At 40.8% G+C, this 21,232-nt stretch overlaps 1 protein-coding gene across 1 annotated transcript; it reads right to left on the reverse strand.

Annotated features, from left to right (window-relative positions):
* Positions 1-16,386: 16,386 nt before the first annotated feature.
* LOC103280396 (taste receptor type 2 member 41-like) lies at positions 16,387-20,372 on the reverse strand. The gene has a single exon (XM_016996898.2). It carries the CDS (start codon positions 18,097-18,099, stop codon positions 17,146-17,148), a length of 954 nt encoding a protein of 317 aa, XP_016852387.2. The 5' UTR covers positions 18,100-20,372; the 3' UTR covers positions 16,387-17,145.
* Between the last annotated feature and the right edge of the window lie 860 nt (positions 20,373-21,232).

Consider the following 21,232-nt stretch of genomic DNA (forward strand, 5'->3'; position numbering starts at 1 on the left):
GCAAGCAACAACAACAACAAGAGGAACATGAAATTATTAGTTTTTCCTCACTTCTTGCGGAGGTTACGTTCCAGGACCACCCACAATAAGTAGAAATCCGCAAAGTAGGGGCACTATATTTGTTTCAGTATTTACACATTATATTAGTAGTTAGGTGGCCTTTCTCCCCTTTGCAAGATTTTTTCATGTGCTTCTTCTTGGCAGCCTCCTCTATGGTGCCTGCCAGTTTCCCTTTTGCGCATGTGCCTCCTTCTCATCAGCATCCAGAGTGGCCTGGCTGGATGCCGACAAGAGGGAGGGCGCGCGCGCAGAAGGAAAATTGGCAGGCACCGCCACTCAGAAATGTCCAGATGTTTCTTCTAATGTTCAATCAAAATCTACACTCTTGGAATGTAAAACCATTAGACCTGGTCCTACCTTCTCGAGCAGCACAGTGTAGCGGAAGCCAGACTTCCCCTCTTCTCGGCTTCTCGTGTGTCTGTGCGGACGCAGTGGAAGTAGGAGACAGACAACTGGAGTTTTTCCAAAGAAAGCAGTTTACTAAAGTTCATGCAGCTGCAGAGGTTCATCCCACGCACAACTAGGTGCTGAAAAGGGAGAACCCCGCCGACAGGGTCAAGTGTCTATTTATACAATTCAATGGGTTCGGTTTACAACCGCCCACATATCAAACCATTGGTGCATATTTGTGGTGCAGTATTACATTTCATCATTACTTTCGTTTCTCTCAAAACACATGATTTCGGGGAAATCATGTGATAACCCATCGGCTGTGTACCTGGCCTGCTCGTACCTCCTTATATGGCCATTTCCTCCTACCCCTTCATTCCTGCCTTATTCCCCCATTTATTTTTTTTTGCGAAGCGTGTATACAAAAGCTGAAGCAAACCAAATGAGCAGACTTATGGGTCCCTCCAATCCCTTCTAGCTTGCAGCCGAGCTATCTTTTCAGTGGAAAATGAGCGCAGAATAGCATTTGTACATAGTTTCATCACCAGAGGTAAACAACACATGAGGATTAAAAATATTAATCAGGTTTTAGAAAGCATATAGTCCACAGTAGAATTCTGATCTAGCCCAGTCATTTGGCTTCTTCCGATGATGGATTTGTTGCTATGGCCAGAGGTGGCCATTCACATACATGTCCAACTTTCAGGTCTTTTCAGTCTTTGGCATAAAGTCAAACTGGGGGTGTGTTTCCTCTTCCTTGATCAAAGAAATAATGTTCAGTTAATTTGAAGAAAGTCTCTTTTCATCCAATCAAGTCTCTAGTCTCTAAGAATAGTCTCTGTGTAAAGAAAAGTCTGTAAAGAAAATCTCCATCTCTCACAGGGCTTTAGCTGTCATACCCAGTATACCCAGCGTGTGGTGTGGGGTAGACTCAACCCCTGCGGGTTTTGGATTCCAAAACAGGCCTTCCAGTAATAATGCCTTATGGATCTCCATTTTGGAAAACAGGCCTCTCAGTAACAATGCCTTATGGATCTCCAATTTAGGAACAGGAGTCCAAAAAACTGAAAAAGAAAGCAGGAAGATAGTGAGAGAGAAGGGGGGGGACGGATTACCCATCTGTCGATCATCCTGTTCGGCATCACTTTTGTCTCAGCCAGTCTTGTTGAAATCCCTTGTCTCTTCGCGGGTGGGGCAGGTAGGCCACTATTCAGCTCCCAAACGACCCCTCCATGGCCTCTTGAGAAACGATTCCTCCATGGGCCTTCTTTCGCGATCTGCAGCAATCCTTTTTACCCTGGTCCTGCTGCAATGGTTAACTTATTTTATTCTTTGTCACATTGTCTCCGTGCTATATCCTCCTTTTGGCTTAAAAAGCAAGGTTGTTAGATGGCATATGAAAAAGTCCCTCATTGTCTCTCAAATCCGGCAAAAATCCGAATTATTTGCAATGTCCCATTACAAAAGGTCCTAACCAGGAGAGTTGGGTCAAAATAGAAAATTGTATGTTGTTGAGTTGGTCAGCCCTTACAGCCTCCAGCCTGATGCCACACTCCATCACAGCCTTAGCACTCAGCAACACCTATAGGCCTTCCCAGGCCTCTCAATAAACATGTCTCATAGACTTCTGGTTTTATCCCATACAGGAGTTCAGGACCTGTAAGAGACTAGCAAAAAACAATGAGAGGGAAAAGAAGGGGAGGGAAATACTCATTCTTCCAGGCTGTATGGCTCTTGAAGCACTCTCTCTAGTCGTTTCGCTCACATCCACGGCAGGCCTCCTCAGAGGTTGTGCCTTCGACAACACACTCATCTGTCTTGAAATCCAACAAAATCTTTCTTCTCCGCATCTTTTTCTTTTCTTTTCCGCAAACGATTTAACAATCGTCTATCCACTTGCTGCAATGCAATCTTCCACTCCAGTCCTGCTGCAGTGTTAAACTTACTCAACTCCCCTTTTACACCGACTCGTTGCTACATTCTTATTCTTCAGCTTTAACAGATCAAAATTTGTTAGTAACACACGTTGAAAAGCCTCCTGCCGCTTCTCAAATCTGGCAAAATCCAGGCTGGGGGCGATGGAAAAAATGCCCCTATTTGCATGATCTAATGTCCCGTTTACAAAAGTCCTAGTCCTCCCTTTCCGTAACCTTTAGAAAGAGCTGGGCCAAAATCACAAAGTCCAGAATCCAAATCTCACAAAATTATTATGAAGCAACATGAGATGTAGCCAATTATATCATGCCTTTGGTTCTCAAAAGGATAACTTTTTATCACTTGGGCACTAGCTCCCTTTTTGAATAAAATGTCAATCAAAAATTTAAAAATCAATGTCAGTTCTTAATCCTTCTGTGTCAGGAATATGGGATCAATTTTTTTCCAAAAATAAATATGTATATATTTTTGCACTGCCACCTTGTGACAGTTTTCCATACAAAGTCTCCACAACTAATAACTCCTCTCCTTGTCCTCTCTTTTCAGTATCCATCTCCTTTCCAAAACATTTATTCACATTCCTTCTCCTTCTTCTTGACTTACCAAGATTACTTGTATTTCAAAGTGCTGCAAAAAAGAACTTTTAACATTTCCCTATAACCTGTAAGGGGTTTAAACAGTCTGTAGAACAGAAAAAGGGGGGAGTAGCCCACAGAGGCTTGAGTTTTCAAAAGTACACTTGTTCAGGCTCATTTTTTTTTTCTTGAGATTCAATTTCTGGGCAAATGTCCAGCTCTTATCTGTTGTATCACCATGTTCTCCAAAAACACTGAAGCATTGTTCTTTCAAAACAAGGAATTTTTTTTTCTTTTCAAGCCTAAGACCATTTTTTTTTCAAAAAAAAGATATCTACAGCTTCCGAATTGCTTCTGAACAAACATGTTGGCTTTTTCTCAAGACATTTTCCCAGGTCAGAATGCACAGCACACAGAAACCAGGATTTTTTCTCATTTCAGGAAATAGCAGATATTTACACACAGAATGATTTAACCAAAATCACTCTACATCTCTTATTTAGAATCACATCACTCAATTGTCATCTTTTTTCATTAAATTCACATGTCCAACATACATTTTAAAATCTACTAACATCGTTTATAACTCTTTATGCATTTTGAATCCAACACATACACCTCATTTACACAAGGTCAACAGGAATTCTGATTAGTGGTTAGTTGTTTAGATAAAGTCACACACTCTCTCTCAGCTCATGAAACATTCTCACCCAGTTGTCCCAAAACAAGTCCAAAGCAAGGATTTAAGATCCAGGTGAAAGACAGAACCCCAATATATATATATATATATACATTTACATCATCACTCATTTATCATCATTTTTCTTTTCTTTTTTCTCATATTAAATTCACATTACATTTTTTAAAACTCCACTAGTTCACAGCGGCTTTCGTTGACCTTGGCTGTCCACTGGAATTCCATTATCTTTCTCTGGGCATTTTGCCTGAGTTTAACAAGTTCATAACTTATCGTTTTTACCTTGGACTGTCTGCCAAGATTTTCCCACTATCTTTTTTGGCATGAGGCCCAGATGCAAAGAAAACTTTTTAAGAAAACAGCCTTTGTTTCTCAGAAATAACAAGGAAAACTCTTTTGAAACACAATTTAACCTTTTAAACATTTCTCATAGAAATTATATGCTTAGTTTCCATTTATGCCAAGTAACTCAAAATAATTCCAGTTTTCTTGCACACACAAAGTCCTCATCAAAGGCTCTCTTTTGAAAGACAGTCTCTGAACCTCAACACAATTTTAACAGCCTCCCTCCCTTTTTCTGGCCTCTCTGCAGCTTGTCAGCAAAAGTAAACTAACAACACAGACAGACCCTCTTCGAATCAGATTTTTTCAACCGTAATAAAACATTTCTAGATATTTGTGCTCAACATTTTTTGTATAAATCTATAGACTCATTTTTTTCATTTTCACTTCAATATTACCACGAAACATGCAGAACTTGAAACTCATTATTCCCCACACATGACAAAGAAATCAAACAGTTTTTTTTCCTTTTTGTTTTCAAAAGGGTATGTCACCTTCCCCTTTTTCTTTCTTTTTTTTTTCCTTTTTTTTTTCCTTTCCCCGGGAGTTGCGACTCAGTCTTGGATAGATTTCATCCTCATGAGCCCTGCACGACTTGGTCTTGGGGCACCCTCACAAGTCTTGTTCTCTGGGGAATTCCTTCTACGGCTCTACTTGCAACTGAGCCGAAATTGTCTAACATACACTGTAATGGGGTGGTGGATTTGAACCCACTGCCTCCCATCCTGCCTAATAGAGGGGACTGCCTTGGCCTGGGCACCCGGACACTCAACGGTATGCGTCAGGAATCACAAGACAGAACCCCTTTCTACCTCCCTGGGAACCTTTGTGTGTCCCTCCCGGCGCCGGTGTTCCCTAGTGTCTTACTTGACCACTATACTTGACAGATTTCTGTAGACGTCGGACCAACCTTCGCCCCTGGACTTTTCCCTGGATCCTTTTCCTCCTGGCTGGTTTCTTTGGAACCTCACTGGCGTTGCGGCTCCCACCGTCGGCCGGCGTTGGCATCAGAGGCAAGTACCGCAGACGGTCTTGCAATATTCAGGGGCCCCATCTCGTCTCACGGTAGTTGCCTCCGGCCCCCACCGCCGAGTTGGGACCGTCCCGCCAACAGGATCCGTCTCCGACCTCCTGGCCCGTCTTATTGTGGGATCACGTCAGGGTCACCAGAAAATGTAGCGGAAGCCAGACTTCCCCTCTTCTCGGCTTCTCGTGTGTCTGTGCGGACGCAGTGGAAGTAGGAGACAGACAACTGGAGTTTTTCCAAAGAAAGCAGTTTACTAAAGTTCATGCAGCTGCAGAGGTTCATCCCACGCACAACTAGGTGCTGAAAAGGGAGAACCCTGCCGACAGGGTCAAGTGTCTATTTATACAATTCAATGGGTTCGGTTTACGACCGCCCACATATCAAACCATTGGTGCATATTTGTGGTGCAGTATTACATTTCATCATTACTTTCGTTTCTCTCAAAACACATGATTTCGGGGAAATCATGTGATAACCCATCGGCTGTGTACCTGGCCTGCTCGTACCTCCTTATATGGCCATTTCCTCCTACCCCTTCATTCCTGCCTTAACAGAACAAACAAGCTCCTTCCTTGTTACAATCCTTGTGATGTTAATAGAATACAATCATGTCACTCCTCAGTCTTTTCTTCGCCTGCAGAAATTCCTTCAAACTTTTCTCATATGCTTTGTTCTCCATACCTTTTATCAACTTCCCCCTTCTTTTCTGCCCTTCTCTGAACTAAACTCCAACTTGTCTATAGGTAAAGGTAAAGGTTTTCCGCTGACATTAAGTCTAGTTTTGTTCGATTCTGTGGGTTGGTGCTCATCTCCATTTCAAAGCCGAAGAGCCGGTCTTGTCTGTAGACACCTCCAAGGTCATGTGGCCGGCATGACTGCATGGAGCGCCATTTTATCTTCCCGTCACAGCAGAACCTGTTGATCTACTCACATTTGCAGGTTTTCAAACAGCTAGGTTGGTAGAAGCTGAGACTAATAGCAGGCACTCATTCCGCTCAGCGGATCCAAACCGGCGATCTTTCGGTCAGCGAGTTCAGGAGCTCAGCGGTTTAACCTGCTATCCTCCCTAAAATTAGATGCTCAGAACTGAACACAATACCCTAGCTGAGTCCTGATTAGGACAGATTATAGCAGAAGACAGAATAGATATTTTTGACCTTTTTGAAAGAGAGGGACATTGTTTGCCCTTCTCCAGTCTTCTGATGCTTCTCCTATTTTTTAAATGAAGACAAATGGTTCAAAGAGTACATCATCATGTTGCTTCAGTATTGCACCACACTTTTCAGGCCCTGCAGAATGTAATTAACTTAAATCTACTAGATGTTTTCTGAGGGCCAACATGGTGAAATGGTATTGGACTAGAATTACTAATCAGATTTCATCCGCTTTGCAGACCTCTACTGTACATTCCTGCCAGTCTTCCTCCTCTTTACTGAATCTTCCGACACTAGACAAAATCACACGATCTAGTTATGAAAAAGTCACACTGTCTCATCCTCAATGGAAGGCAAATATCCTTTGCCAAGAAAGCAATGTTATAGAGTTGTCACACACTGGAAACAACTTGAAGGCATAAACAGCAATAAAGTAAGTCCTATTTCACTGCCGGGTTGTTGTGTGTTTTCCGGGCTGTATGACCATGTTCCAGAAGTATTATCTCCTGACGTTTTGGACATCTATGGCAGGCATCCTCAGAGGTTGTGAGGTATCTCAGAACCTCTGAGGATGCCTGCCATAGATGTGGGCGACAACAGATCTAATTTACACTGATTTTACTGCATGTAATAGATGTATTCTATAGATGTGGGCAATAGGCTTGCTCAAATAATTCGATTTCCCCGTTACCCGTTATTAATTCGTTACTTTCGTTAGTTTTGAAGCAATATACGGCCTTGATTGTCCACACGTCTGGATATCGCGGTTTCGAACCGCGAGAGGCCGTTTTTTGTTATGTCGTCGTTTTTTTCGTTAGGAAAAAAAGCTTTTGCAAATCACCCAAACTCCCACCATTCAGGCCCTTTCCTTTTGCCCCTCAGCAAAAGGGGCGTCACGGGCTCAGCCAATGGGAGGGGGCGAGGGGGAAGGAGGCCGAGGAGGAGGAGGAAGACGGAGGGGGGAAATGGCTGCCGCCGCCGCCTCGCCTCAGCTCAGGCCTGGTGTCTCTCTGTGAGGCGGGAAGGCGGCGGATGGAGCCGGGAATGGAGAGACTGAGAGAGACAGAGACACGCAGAGATGGAGGCTGGCGCGGGGCCCGGCGGTGAGGAGGAAGAGGCCCGGGATGTGAGGGGGTGTGGGCCAGGCCCGTCCTCGGCTGCTCCCAGGGAGGGAGGGAGGGAGGACTACGACTCCCAGGGGCCCAGATTCGCACCCTCCCTCCCCCCCAATACAGGTCTCCATACGACGCTACATGAACTTGAATGGATACTGTGGTTGTGTTGTCGAAAGATTTCATGGCCGGGATCACACTGTTGTGGTATGTATTCCGGGCTCTATGGCCATGTGCCAGAAGCATTCTCTCCTGATGTTTCACCCACATCTGTGGCAGACATACTCAGAGGTTTTGACGTCTGTGCGAAGCTAGGCAAGTGGGGTTTATATATCTGTGGAAGGTCCAGGGTGGGAGAAAGAACTCTTGTCTGTGGGAGGCAAGTGTGAATGTTGCAATTGGTCACCTTGATTAGCATTGAATAGCCTTGCAGCTTCAAAGCCTGGCTGCTTCCTACCTGGGGGAATCCTTTGTTGGGAGGTATTAGCTGGCTCTGATTGTTTCCTGTCTGGAATTCCCATTTTCTGGGTGTTGTTCTTTTACTATCCTGATTTTAGCTTTTCTGTAGCTAAAAATGCATATAAAATTGATTCTATAGGGAGGATAAATGATTGGATTTCAACTCCCACAGCTTAGCTTTCTCTGCCAATAATGGTACCATACCAAACTAAACCTCCCAAGATTCTGTAGCAGTGAGCCATCTTGGATATTGTAAGGGATTTATTATTATTATTATTATTATTATTATTATTATTATTATTATTATTATTATTAGACCTTGCTCCCAGGAAGGTGCCTTCGCTGTGGCTCCCAACTTATCTATCTACCTTTCCACATATTCTCCACATTGTGTGTATGTGTATGTATATTATATATACATGAGCCCTGATGGCGAAGTGTGTTAAAGCACTGAGCTGCTGAACTTGCAGACCGAAAGGTCCCAGGTTCAAATCCCGGGAGCAGAGTGAGTGCCCGCTGTTAGCTCCAGCTTCTGCCAACCTAGCAGCTTGAAAACATGCCGATGTGAGTAGATCAATAGGTACCGCTCTGGCGGGAAGGTAATGGCACTCCATGTAGTCATGCCGGCCACATGACCTTGGAGGTGTCTATGGACAACACTGGCTCTTGGGCTTAGAAATGGAGATGAGCACCAACCCCCAGAGTCAGACATGACTGAACTTAACATCAAGGGATACCTTTACCTTTACCTATACACACACACACACACACACACATATGCAGGGACTATATATATATATATATATATATATATATATATATATATATACAGTATATCACACACACACCAATTTAACAAAGTTTCAGCCACAAAAACAAAGTTTCTGAAGTAGAACAATGACTTTCACAGTAAAGAAAACCCAATTTAACAGGAAATAAGACTTTCAAACCAGGAACAGATTTCTGCAATTATTAAAAAATGGTTTATTATAAAAGCTATGAAAATTCGCCAAAAATCAGAGGATAAGGGAAACGTTTAACAGCTATCAGTGTTAAATGTGTTCTACCACTGTACCAAGTTTGAAGAAGATCACTCAAAAAATGAGGGCGGGAGAGTCCTGTAAAATCTCCCCTCGTGCTGTTTTTTTTTTGGCCACTGCGCATGCGCGTCCGCCATTAACGAATTAATTTAGAAAATAACGAATTTTCGTTAATTTCGAATTTTTTGGGGGGCAAAATTCGGAAATGACATCAGAAACGAAACGCTGGCGCCCCCTGCTTTTGAAACGAGTTTAGAATCAATTTTTTCATGGATCGCTCAAGCCTAGTGGGCAACAACATAAAGGTGTTGTCTGCAACCTTCCTCTGATGCTTAGCAATCATGACTTGAGGCTTGAGGAAAGAGTGTGTCTCACCCAGGCAACATCTTATTAAGGACTGAGGGAGGGCAAACCTCCTCTGCTACAGGATGTGCCTTCTTTGAGGCAGCCCAGAACTCTGCTTAGTGCAGCCACCCAAACCTCCAGCCAAGCTATTCTGCTCTGCTGGAAAATCCCTGCCAACAAATGCCAATGGTAGAGGCTGCACAAATTGTAGGGTGTCTCCCTGGGTCAAAGGCATAGCAATGGGGACCCTGGAAAAGGGGAGGGGAGGGAGAAAGGAGGGAAAGGCCTATTCCCCCCCATTAGAAACCTGCCTCCTACCTCACACTGAAGCAAAGAGCACAGCCTCAAATAGCCTGCAGCTCTATCCCTGTAAACCGCCCCTACTAAGTCTGGTCTCCTCCATTAGGGCCTTCAAATCAACACCACCCAATGCCTTAGGCTTTGCCTGCCAGTTACGGGTGGGCCAAGTTGGTTGCTTGTGCTATATCAGCTCTTGCTGGAAGTAATGACAGTGTAAATAAATTGTCAAAATTTCCTTGAGATAGTTCTTGCAGTTTATTATTTATTTATTTATTTATTGTCAGTATTTATATTCCACTCTTCTCACCCCGAAGAGGATTCAGGGCGGATTACAATGCACATATACATGGCAAACATTCAATGCCATTATTAGACATACAACATACAGGCAGACAATAGGGACAATTTAACATTTTCCAGCTTCCGGCGTCATGAGGGTATGCTTGATTCCAGCCACAGGGGAAGCTGCCACTTCATCATCCACTGTGACGCGGAGTCCTTTTGATGGTGGTACTTCCTCATTGCTCTTCGCACGGGAGTTTTATAGTGTCATAAAGTAAGTTAAATTAGCCTCCCCGCATTCAGTGGTGCCAGTTCTGGACGGACTTGTTTTAATTTGGCTTCACATACCCTTAGCATGGGGATTGGTTAACCAGTTAAAATTAAAGAGTAAACCAGGTTTTTTTAATACCACCCCCCTCGTTGGCTACACCTCTGGCTATAATGCATTGATCTTCTCTTCCAAGGGAGCTACCAATTTGATGTGTGCATGAGTAGAGTTACGGGGAGGGGGATACCAAAACCAACCAAAGTCCCATGGTGATTGGCAAGTGGCGATAGGTGCAGGACTGTGAAATTTGGAAGCTCCTAACTACAAACTGGAGCCCCGGTGGCGAAGTGTATTAAAGCACTGAGCTGCTGAACTAGCAGACCGAAAGGTCCCAGGTTCAAACCCCGGGAGTGGAGTGAGCACCCACTGTTAACCCTAGCTTCTGCCAACCTAGCAGTTCGAAAACATGTCAATGTGAGTAGATCAATAGGTACCGCTCCAGCGGGAAGGTAAGGGCGCTCCATGCAGTCATGCCGGCCACATGACCTTGGAGGTGTCTACGGACAACGCCGGCTCTTCGGCTTAGAAATTGAGATGAGCACCAACCCCCAGAGTCAGACATAACTGGACTTAACGTCAGGGAAAACCTTTACCTTTACCTTAACTACAAACTGACACATGGGCATGATGAATATGGATTCTGCCCGTCGCTCTGGATATCGTCACTTCAGGTGCTGAGTGACAAGCAGTCTTATTTTCGTGCCTAGCGGGCACCGCAAATCAGAGATCAAGAGGGCAAAGTAAGGCTCATGATCAAGCAGAAACAATTTCAGTACCTTTTGGGCATGCACCTGCATCCATGTCTCTTGGCACTAGTTTTAATTTACAAGTACTGGAATAATGGAGACTGAATTCAAATATTTATGATTCAAATTGTTTCCACTCATTTGAATATAGTAAATCTTCAACTGCGCAGGGATCATCTATTGTGAAGAGAATCTTCTGTCTAGCTGAAATTGATTAATCTTTTATTATTCTTCGGCTTTGCAGTGGGAATTTGACCCAGCTCATTCCTTAGGCAGAGGGTGATCCAAGAGACTGCAGTTCTGCTCTTGTGGAATCCTTTCATGTTTTTATATGCTTAAAGAAAATAATAAATCCTGAAAAGATGGAGCAGCATACCAATCATGCTGCCAATTTTTTCTGTTTCGTCAACTGTCATGAAGATCACATAAACAGTTGAAATAAATGAATAGACTAATACATATTTTCTGCTTTTATCAGCTGTGGTAATGGTGTTGCTTTTTAGCTATTGAAGATTGACATGTGGAAGTCTCTGAGTCAATGATGGCAGCTAGCTTTGTTTCCAGAATCATATTTTCTCATTGGGAGAAACAGTCAGAATAACCAAAAATTCAGCTCAATTTATTCATTCTGTATATTTAGGACAGTCAAATACACATAATGCATCCTCACATGTTTTGTGATCATTGTCAGTCTCGACATTTGGAAATTCCATTGTCTTTTTCTCTTTGGAGACAGGAAATGCATGTCCGGTGCCCTTTCTCTTTATTAAGCCTTTGATCTTATATTTAAAGTACGAATTAACAGTGCTTTCAGTTTTGGGTTGGTCAAGATTAATATTATGGTGTGTGCTGAAGGAAATGTGGTAAGATGGATGTCAAATAAAAAACTCTTACCATTAAAAGTGTACGCAAAACGACTTGAAAAAATTAGCATACCTGTGAAAAATAAAAGGTAGAGCAAAATATAACACACCAAAGGCTTCATGATAGTAATATGGATCTGAGTACTTAGGTCTTTTGCAACAATACCACTCTTTTTCAGATTCTGTGTGTGTTTCCACAAAGAGGTGATCAAAAGAACATTTGCAGTTATGGTGATGATGAAATTTATGGATAAAACACTTAACTGAAAAGGATAAAAAATAAAAAATAAGTCTTTGCAAACCATTCTTTGGGTGATGTTCACTGGCAGGCTCCCTGTCAGATTGCACTGCTTTTTTTCTTCAGCGTATCTCCACAAGAAGGGAACGGGGATGACCACAAGACTAATTACTGACATTCCAAGCAGTCTAATTGAGAGCACATTGATCCTTGGCTTCAGCCAAAGTAAAAAGCGGTTGGCAAAGTTGGTGACCTTCACACAATAGAAAACACTAAGCCATGAAGCACTCCAGAGGCTGGTCATGCTAGAAAACGTACAGGCAAAGCTGACAGCTTCATAGGCTGAAGTATACATATAGGTGTCACCAATGCTGACTTCTAAAACATAGTAAAGTCCAAAGGTTACATGCAAACAAACTCTGGAGATACTCAAACTAGTCAAGAGTAAATCAGAAGCGGCCATCTTCCTGTTTTGGAGCCATCGGTTCCCACTCACGACTATGATAAATCCATTTCCTAAAATGGAAACCATGGATATACTTCCTACCATGGTCCATCTAAAGATGCCCAATGGAGAAATTAAGTTATTATCCATTACTGCCACTTTCTGAGGAAAATATCTGAGAAAAAGTACCTGATTCTGATTGTTTCTGTTTTAGGTCTGCTGGAGAAAACAGCTCTATGGGGACTTCTTGAATGGTTATACCATGCGAGAGAAAGAAATGCAAATAGTAGTAGAATTCTGTTACTAATGACCTAACTCCCAACTAATGTCCCATTGGGGCATATAGAGACTCAAATAACTTGCAATTTGCCTCACAAATAAAGGGGAACAATCCAAGAATAATGAAAGGGCATGGAAAAACGTCGCAGGAGAATATTGTCAAGTTTAAGAGTAGTTCTTTCATTCTCTAGCAAAGTATACAATTATTATACTTTTTTGTCTGTTTGTTGAGTCAGGGGTAATGGGATTTGGTGGCGCTGTTCCTGCATGGCCAGAACAGGACAATCAGTACTGAGGGTGTTGACACACTTTGAATGGAATCCTCTGAGGAAACATTCCCAGGAAATTCTAAGATAAAATCTGGAAAAAAGTGTGGCCTTTCTTAAGCTCTCTATGAAGTCATCAGGGTTATTCCTGGACTAAATGTTTAAACGTGATGTGTAAGGTGTGTATTTAGTGCTTGTGCAAATTTTGGGGAGTTCACTGAGAAGCCACCATAAACTGGGGGAAAGGTTGTTGTGGGTACCATTGCTAGTGCTTATGGGGCTATTGATTTTGGGAATCAATTTGGGGTTCTGGTGTTTTGATAACAGTATTAAAAACATGGAAATGGGATAATAGAAACTTTCCAAAAACTACATTTTTAGACAAATTCACCAGTTCAGATTCCTTCCTGCTCCAGAATCAAGCATGGTGGACACACTTCATTTTTAAATTAAAACATTGCAAACCAGTACAATAACATTTGAATCTTTTGTTTCTCGTGGTGCCAATAAAGCAACAGGAAGCATGATGTGCTATGTCAATATTATTTGAGGCTCCAATATCTGATTACAGATCTTATTTACTCTGATTTTACTGCATGTAATTTTCATATTTCCTATCCGGAACATATGGAAAAAGTCTGTCATATATCAACAAATGATATGTCTACTTATACCTAGGGTATTTGTCAGAATAAGACATGTTAACTCTATTGCATGGAGTTTTTTAAAAATGTAAAAACCTTTAAATTCTTTCCTAAAAATTAATGGATGACCAAAACATTCTGAAACTTGACAGGTTTAAATTCATAAATGTTGCCTACAAGTGTGCCAAGTTTCATCCTGATAGCCATAAACATGACAGGGAAATGAGCCTTGAAATTTTCCCCATTGCCACTAATGGAACAAATCTTAACAAAGGAATTACAAAGCTTTAGAGATTCGGAATTACAAACGAGACCCCTCTGAATCTTTACGAAATGAAGCAGGGGCCATCCAAATCTCCAAAACGAAGACCTCTACTGTACATTCCTGCCAGTCTTCCTCCTCTTTACTGAATCTTCCGACATTAGACAAAATTACACTATCTAGTTATGACAAAGTCACACCGTCTCATCCTCAATGGAAGGCAAATATCCTTTGCCAAGAAAACAATGTTATAGAGTTGTCACACACTGGAAACAACTTGAAGGCATAAACAGCAATAAAGTAAGTCCTGACTATTTCCCTGCTGTTTCGCCCATACCAATTTACTGTGTGCATGAATAGAGGTACAGAGGGGGGATACCAAAACCAATAAAAGTCCCAGATCCCACGGTGATCGGCAAGTGATGATAGGTGCAGGACTGTGAAATTTGGAAGCTTCTAACTGCAAAGTGGTACATGGGCATGATGAATATGGATGTAGTCGTTCCAACTCAAGGTCCAAAGCAGTTGAGCAGTTTGGCTGCTGTATCGATGACTTAGAAGTCCTATTTAGGATCCACTCTGCTCACTCTATATAGAAAGGGGACGAGAAAGGTGCCCTAAACATAGTCTGCATCTTTTATTTATTTGTGACTGAACAACCACATTCAAGAGGGGTCATCACTTTATATAAAAAAGATACCTGGAAGACAATCATACTTGGCCATGACTGATGAGTGTAAAATACATAGAATTACAAGTTGGGGTCCAGCAATAAAAAGAACAAGGCATACAATAAGGAGATTTAATGAAACACTGCTAATTAATAAACAGACCATAGAGAAAATGAAATAACATTTGAATAATTTATTTTATAGGATACAAGGAAACCAGTCACAATAGGCAATTTTATCATGCAATGATGAATAAACTGAAACAGTCAGAGAAGAGATACAAAGAAACATTGAGGATGTATTAAAAGAATTTAAAAAGGGACTAAGCAAACATGGGCAGAATTATGTCAAAGAAGATTAGAATCATACAATTACAGTAGAGTCTCACTTATCCAAGCTTCACTTATCCAAGGTTCTGTATTATCCAACACAGTCTGTCTTTTAGTAGTCAATGTTTTTGTAGTCAATGTTGCAATGTTTTGGTGCTAAATTCGTAAATACAGTAATTACTACATAGCATTACTGTGTATTGAACTGCTTTTTCTGTCAATTTGTTGTAAAACATGACGTTTTGGTGCTTAATTTGTAAAATCATAATGTAATTTTATGTTTAATAGGTTTTTTCTTAATCCCTCCTTATTATCCAACATATTTGCTTATCTAATATTCTGCCGGCCCATTTATGTTGGATAACTGAGACTGGATGGCCATCTGTCGGGGGTGCTTTGAATGCGATTTCCTGCTTCTTGGCAGGGGGTTGGACTGGATGGCCCATGAGGTCTCTTCCAACTCTACTATTCTATGATTCTATGATTCTATGATTCTACTGTATGTCTATAATTGATTGATTTCTAGAAAACATATAGCACTAAGCTAGTCCCTCCCACTATTTTTGAGATGGAGAATTATATTTTAGCACAGAGTCCAGTGTGTCATTACAATCACTTTATCATGACATTCCTTTTTTTTTTAAGATTTCATATTTATTTATTTTAATACAAACTAATTAACAACAGAATAGTTAAAATTTAAAAAGTAATAAGTAAAACTATGATATGATATATGATATGACTTTATAGTCAAACCTGAACTATAACACATTTCTCTGTTATAATGCTGAGCGATTACAATAAAAACAACCTAATTAATCACTAACTAAAATACAAAAAGCTCTGACTACCCACTCTAAATGTAATGAAAAAGAAAAACATGATAAAAATTTATTAATCTATCATTTTAGCTCTGAGTAAATTCTATAATTACCAGAACCATAGATTATGTTTCTTATGATTAGATGTCTTATTGCTCAAAATGTTCATTAATTGTTTCCACACTTTCAGAAACAATAATTTCAAAATCTTTCAAAATCAGCATCAGCTGAGCAAAGTCTTAACAATCAATTCTTAAACCAACAGGGGTTTTTTTTTGTTTCCAAATTTGGTTAGGTATTATTCCTGTAGCTGTTATTATATATTGAAGAAGCATCCCGTATTTTTTTTGTTCCCTATACATCCATTTCTACATTATGTTCCAAATTTAGACCCTATCTCATTATGCACCTTTTTACATATCCATCTTTTGTTGGATTAGAGCTCTGGAAGACCAAGTCTCAAATCCCCGATCAGCCATGGACACTAGGCATGTGCGATCCACAAAAAAATTGGTTCTAAACTCTGTTCAAAAGTAAGGGGCGCTGGTGCTTTGTTTCTAAAGTAATTTCCGAATATTGAAGGCAAAAAGTTTGAAACTTTCTGAAGCTGCCAAATCTTTGTAACTACGAGGGTTGAATGAAAAGTAATGCCCCCATCTTCGTAACTTCTCAACAGATGGCAGTACTGGTATGCGGCAGATACTGGCTTCTTCAGTAAACTCTCCTCTACAGTTCCATTTGGCGGGAAGCCTTAGCATTGAACGGTTGTGTTGTTAAAGTGCAAAATATGGAACCCTGTGAAGACAGTTGGTCAATGCGAATTAAGCAACGTGCAGTCATTGAATTCTTGACAGCAGAAGGTGTCACCCCAAAGGAGATTCATCAGAGAATGCAAGCTGTTTATGGTGACTGTGTTGATGTGAGTACTGTGCATTGTTGGGCGAGTAAGTTTAAAGATGTTGAGGTGGGAACATCTGACTTGCGTGACAAACAAAGAATTGGATATCCTGTGACAGTGACCACCGAGTTACACAAGCAAAAGATTGACAGATTGATTCAGGACAATCATTGTATCACTCAGAGAGAAATTTCAAGCATAATCAGCATTTCACAAGAACGTGTGAGTCACATTAATGCTTTGTTTGTAACGCTATTGGAAGATCTGTGCACGATGGGTACTGTGAGACACTGGTTGCGGAAACAGAGTGTCATCTTTTTCCGTGAATGCTTCAGAAAACTTGTTCATCGTTGGCAGATGTGTATCCAATTGTCTGGTGATTATGTGGAAAAGTGAATAGTGGTAGTAAAAGAGCACATTCTAAGGATTATTTCTGCGTTTGATTTATTAAAATATTCCCATCCAAACCCAAGTAACGAAGGTGGAGGCATTACCTTTCATTCAACACTCGTACTTTGTTAATGGCAGTAGTGCATGTGCATTAAGAAAAACATTACTGTTAATGGGGAAACTTGAAGGGCTTCTCTCTCCCATCTCTCGTATAGATAAAGGTTGGTTTTCTGCTGCCTTTTTCATGTTATAAAGTGCTACATCTGATGTTTATGACACGAGCATACATTTTTTTAATGATGCAAGCAGACATTTCTTTCAGTTTAGGATTGGTTAATATTAATATAATGGGATGAGCGGAAGAAAATGCAGACATCAAGATGTCAATAAGCACCCCTTCCAATTTTATTGTTTTAACAGTGTTGTTAGTATAAATTATCATACCAATGAAATCTAAAAAGTAGAGGAAGAGCCAGAGCAACAAAAATGTCATGACTTTAATGTGGACCTGAGTGCTGAGGTCCTTAACACCAACACCACTTTTCTTGAGATTTCTTCTGTGTTTGCACAGAGAGGCAAGCAAAAGAATGATTGCAATTGTGCTTAGGCACAAATTTATGACATAAAATGAAAGTTGAATGGGAAGAAAAGTCATGTGAGGAATGTCACAAATGTTTCTTTGGCTGGTATTCTCTTGCAAGATTTCTGTCAGATTGTCCCACTTTGTTTGTCCAAAATAATCAACAATTGAAGGAAGACAAGAGACTGTGAAAACTGCTATGGACAATCCAAGCAGCCTGGGTACAAGCATATTGATCCTTGTTTTCAGCCAGAGGAAGAGGGGGTTGGCAAAGTTGGCGACTTTCACACAGTAGAAAACACTGAGCCATGTGGCACACCAGTAGCTGATCATATTAGAAAACATCCAGGAAAAGAACAGAAGATCAATTCTGTAAATACAGTGAATATTCTCTGGGATGTAGTAAAAGATGTTGTATAGCAGAAGAGTCAACTGCATGATAAATCTGTAGGTACTTGCGCTGGTCAGGAGAAAATCACAAAGGATTATCTTTCTGTTTTGAAGCCACTGAAGTCCGTTCACAGCCATGATGAATCCATTTCCCAAAATACCAATAAGAGACAGAGTTCCAAAAATGATCCAAACAGGGAAATCAACTTTAACTATATTGTCGCTAGTCATGACTGCTACTTTCTGGGAAATCAATTGAAAGGAACCATCAAGTTATAATTCTCTAGGATTCTGCCTTGATGTCTGTTAGAGAACACTGCTGTTTGGTTCATTTAAAACAATACGATCATGCTACAGATTTGAATGCAAATCATGTACCAGGGTATCATGTGGCTGACCTGATATAATTATTTTTCCATGTAGACTTCAGTTATAGACTTATATCATTCAGCTTAAAGTAAAATGGACTTAAATGAATTGATTTAGTTAATTATCTGGTTTCCTTCCCCCCCAATTGTCTAAAAGATTTAAGATAAGGATTTAGTATTTTATTCTTTGTGTGAAACGCTTCGCTTAATATCAAAACATAGTGAAATGAACTAAAGAAACTACACATTAACATTACGTGCTGTTGCCACTACAGTAATTTTAAGCACAGATCAACTGAAGTCAATCTAGACTGCAATGAGAACTGTAATATCACCAACCAAGAAATGCAAAAATAAGGGAGAAAAGCAAACATTGATTTAGAAAATATACAGAAGGAATGCACTATCATAGCACATTGATGTCCCTTTTTATGCCAGGGTGCATCCTATGCATTGTGCAGCACTCATCCAATATATGAACATTATTTATAGTGTACAGACCCAGCCCTTTTACTGTATGATTACGCTAGGGAAGAGAATTTACTATCCTGTATAAAAGAAGCAGTAGACCATTGCTGAAAACGTCCCACCAGATCCCTTGGACCTTAATGACTACACATCAGTGTTTAACCTTCTCTTTTTGAGCAAGGTAGTTGAGAAGGCATTGCTTTTCAGAGTAGGAAATGGAGGAGACTGCAATGATTTCCATAGTGCCCATGTGTCAAATGCAAGGCCTGCTACACCTCTGGAAGAGATAAATTGCTATCTCATTAAAAAAAATCAAAACAACATTTCTCCTGGGGGAATATTTTCTTCCTCGCTATTCAACCAGAAACAGAAGAGAACACCGTCTCTATAGTTACTCCCCTTTCCTAACTCTTAAAGCATCCTTTACCAGTCCTTGCCACTCTGACCTCAACTAGTCCCTACTCCTGCTGCTCCTCCTGTTCCTGCTGCTTTTGGCCTTCCCCAATGTTTAATTGCCAGCCACTTTGCAAAGTTAGCAAAGCCTGCAACCTTCATCTCTCATGATAAAAATAAGATCCTTGGAAGAGACCATACTTGGCCATAAGTGATCACCTATAGAATATATAGAATTACAAGTTGGGGTCAAGCAATAAAAAGTACAGGGGCACATCCAGACAGCCCCTTAGAAGCAGAAGCCTCTGCTTCTTTAAGAGGAGCATCCAGTTGACACCCCACAGAAAAGCAAGTGCACAAAGGAGGAAAATTGTTCTTTGTCACGTGGTAATTTGTCAGCTGAAAAGACGTGGGTCTTTCAAAAGAACTACATCTTTCCAGTTGTGGGAGCTGTGTGGATTGGGCCCGGGTAACACGTTGCATGCTTCCAATCCCAATCCATACAGCTATCTTGGGATTTTGGGGCTGCTGGAGCCTAAGAAACCCAAGACAGTCCCTACTCCCTCTCAAACCCCCTACAAAGCCTTAAAAACCAGGAAATAACTCACATACCAGTCACTTCCCCTTCTCCTGAGCTCTTCTGGCTTGTACCAGTGATGTGCCGGGCTGTGGCGCAGGCTGTTGAGAAGCTGCAATAAATCACTCTGACCATGAGTTCGAGGCCAGCCCGTGGCGGAGTGAGCACCTGTCAATTAAAAATAAAAAATAGCCCCTGCTCGTTGCTGACCTAGCAACCCGAAAGATAGTTGCATCTATCAAGTAGGAAATAAGGTACCACTTATAAAAGTGGGGAGGCAAGTTTAACTAATTTACAACTTGGAATGAGGAAGTGCCATCAGAGTGGATGATGAAGCAGCTGCTCCCCCCTGTGGCCAGAATCGAACATCCCCTCAGGAGAAGGTTACATTGCCTCTGCGTCTGTCTGTCTCGGTCTCTGTTTGATGTGTTTATGGGCATTGAATGTTTGCCCTATGTGTGTATAATGTGATCAGCCCTGAGGCCCCTTCGGGGTGAGAAGGGCGGAATATAAATACTGTAAATAATAATAAATAATGTGCCTACAGAAATGGTTGCCATGAACGATTTTCCTCTTTCCCCCTTTTGTACATATATCATTCGTGCAAGCCAGAAGACCTCAGGAGAAAGGAAAATGGCTGCTGCGTGAGTTATTTCCCTGTTTTTAAGGATTTTAAGGGGTTATCATTTGTGTCCTGGACACCCCACCCACCAACCCCCCACCCCGAAAAGCATTGGGGTGTATGAGAACTTAGTTCAATCAGGTTTTAAAAACCTAATTGGACTTACATTGTCTGGAACTGTCCCAGATCATACAATCAGGAGACTAAATGAAACACTGCTCTTTAGTAAACAAGCCATAGAGAAAATGAAGTAACATCTGAAGAATTTATTTTATGGGATACAAGGAAGGCAGTCACAAGAGGCAATTTTATCATTCAGTGATGAATAAAGAGAAACAATCAGGTGATACAAAGAAAAATTGAGGATATATTAAAAGAGCATAAAAAGGGACTAAGCAAACATGGGCAGAATTATGTCAAAGAAGATTAAAATCATACAATTATGTCTATAATTGATGGATTTCTAGAAAACATATAACACTAAGCTAGTCAATCCCAGCAGTCACAATCATACAATTGGCTCGGACTATAATGATTTGGAAAATGAATGGTTGGGTATTGTTGTTGGGTTGTTTTTTTTTTGTTATTATTATTACATTCTTATTTCCTGGTTTACAATTTACATGGGTTATTGAATAGATTTTGGACAATCAGTAATTGAGATTCTGTCCAAAATTCCAGGAAGCATGAGGTATCATTGAGCGATGAAGGCTATTCAAAGTAGTATCATTGTTTGTAGTTGTGGTCCTATTTATGGAAATTTCATTCAGATATATGTAAGTCCATTTTCAGATTATCTTCAGAGTGCCTATTAGACGGATTTGATTTTGATGAAGGCTATTCAAAGTAGTATTCTCTGTCATTGAGACCCTATTTATGGAAATTTCATTCAGATGTGTTTTTTGGAATCCATTTTTGGATTCCTCTCAGATCATT

Source organism: Anolis carolinensis, chromosome 2 (assembly GCF_035594765.1).
Source record: "Anolis carolinensis isolate JA03-04 chromosome 2, rAnoCar3.1.pri, whole genome shotgun sequence".
NCBI classification, from domain to species: Eukaryota; Metazoa; Chordata; class Lepidosauria; order Squamata; family Dactyloidae; genus Anolis; species Anolis carolinensis.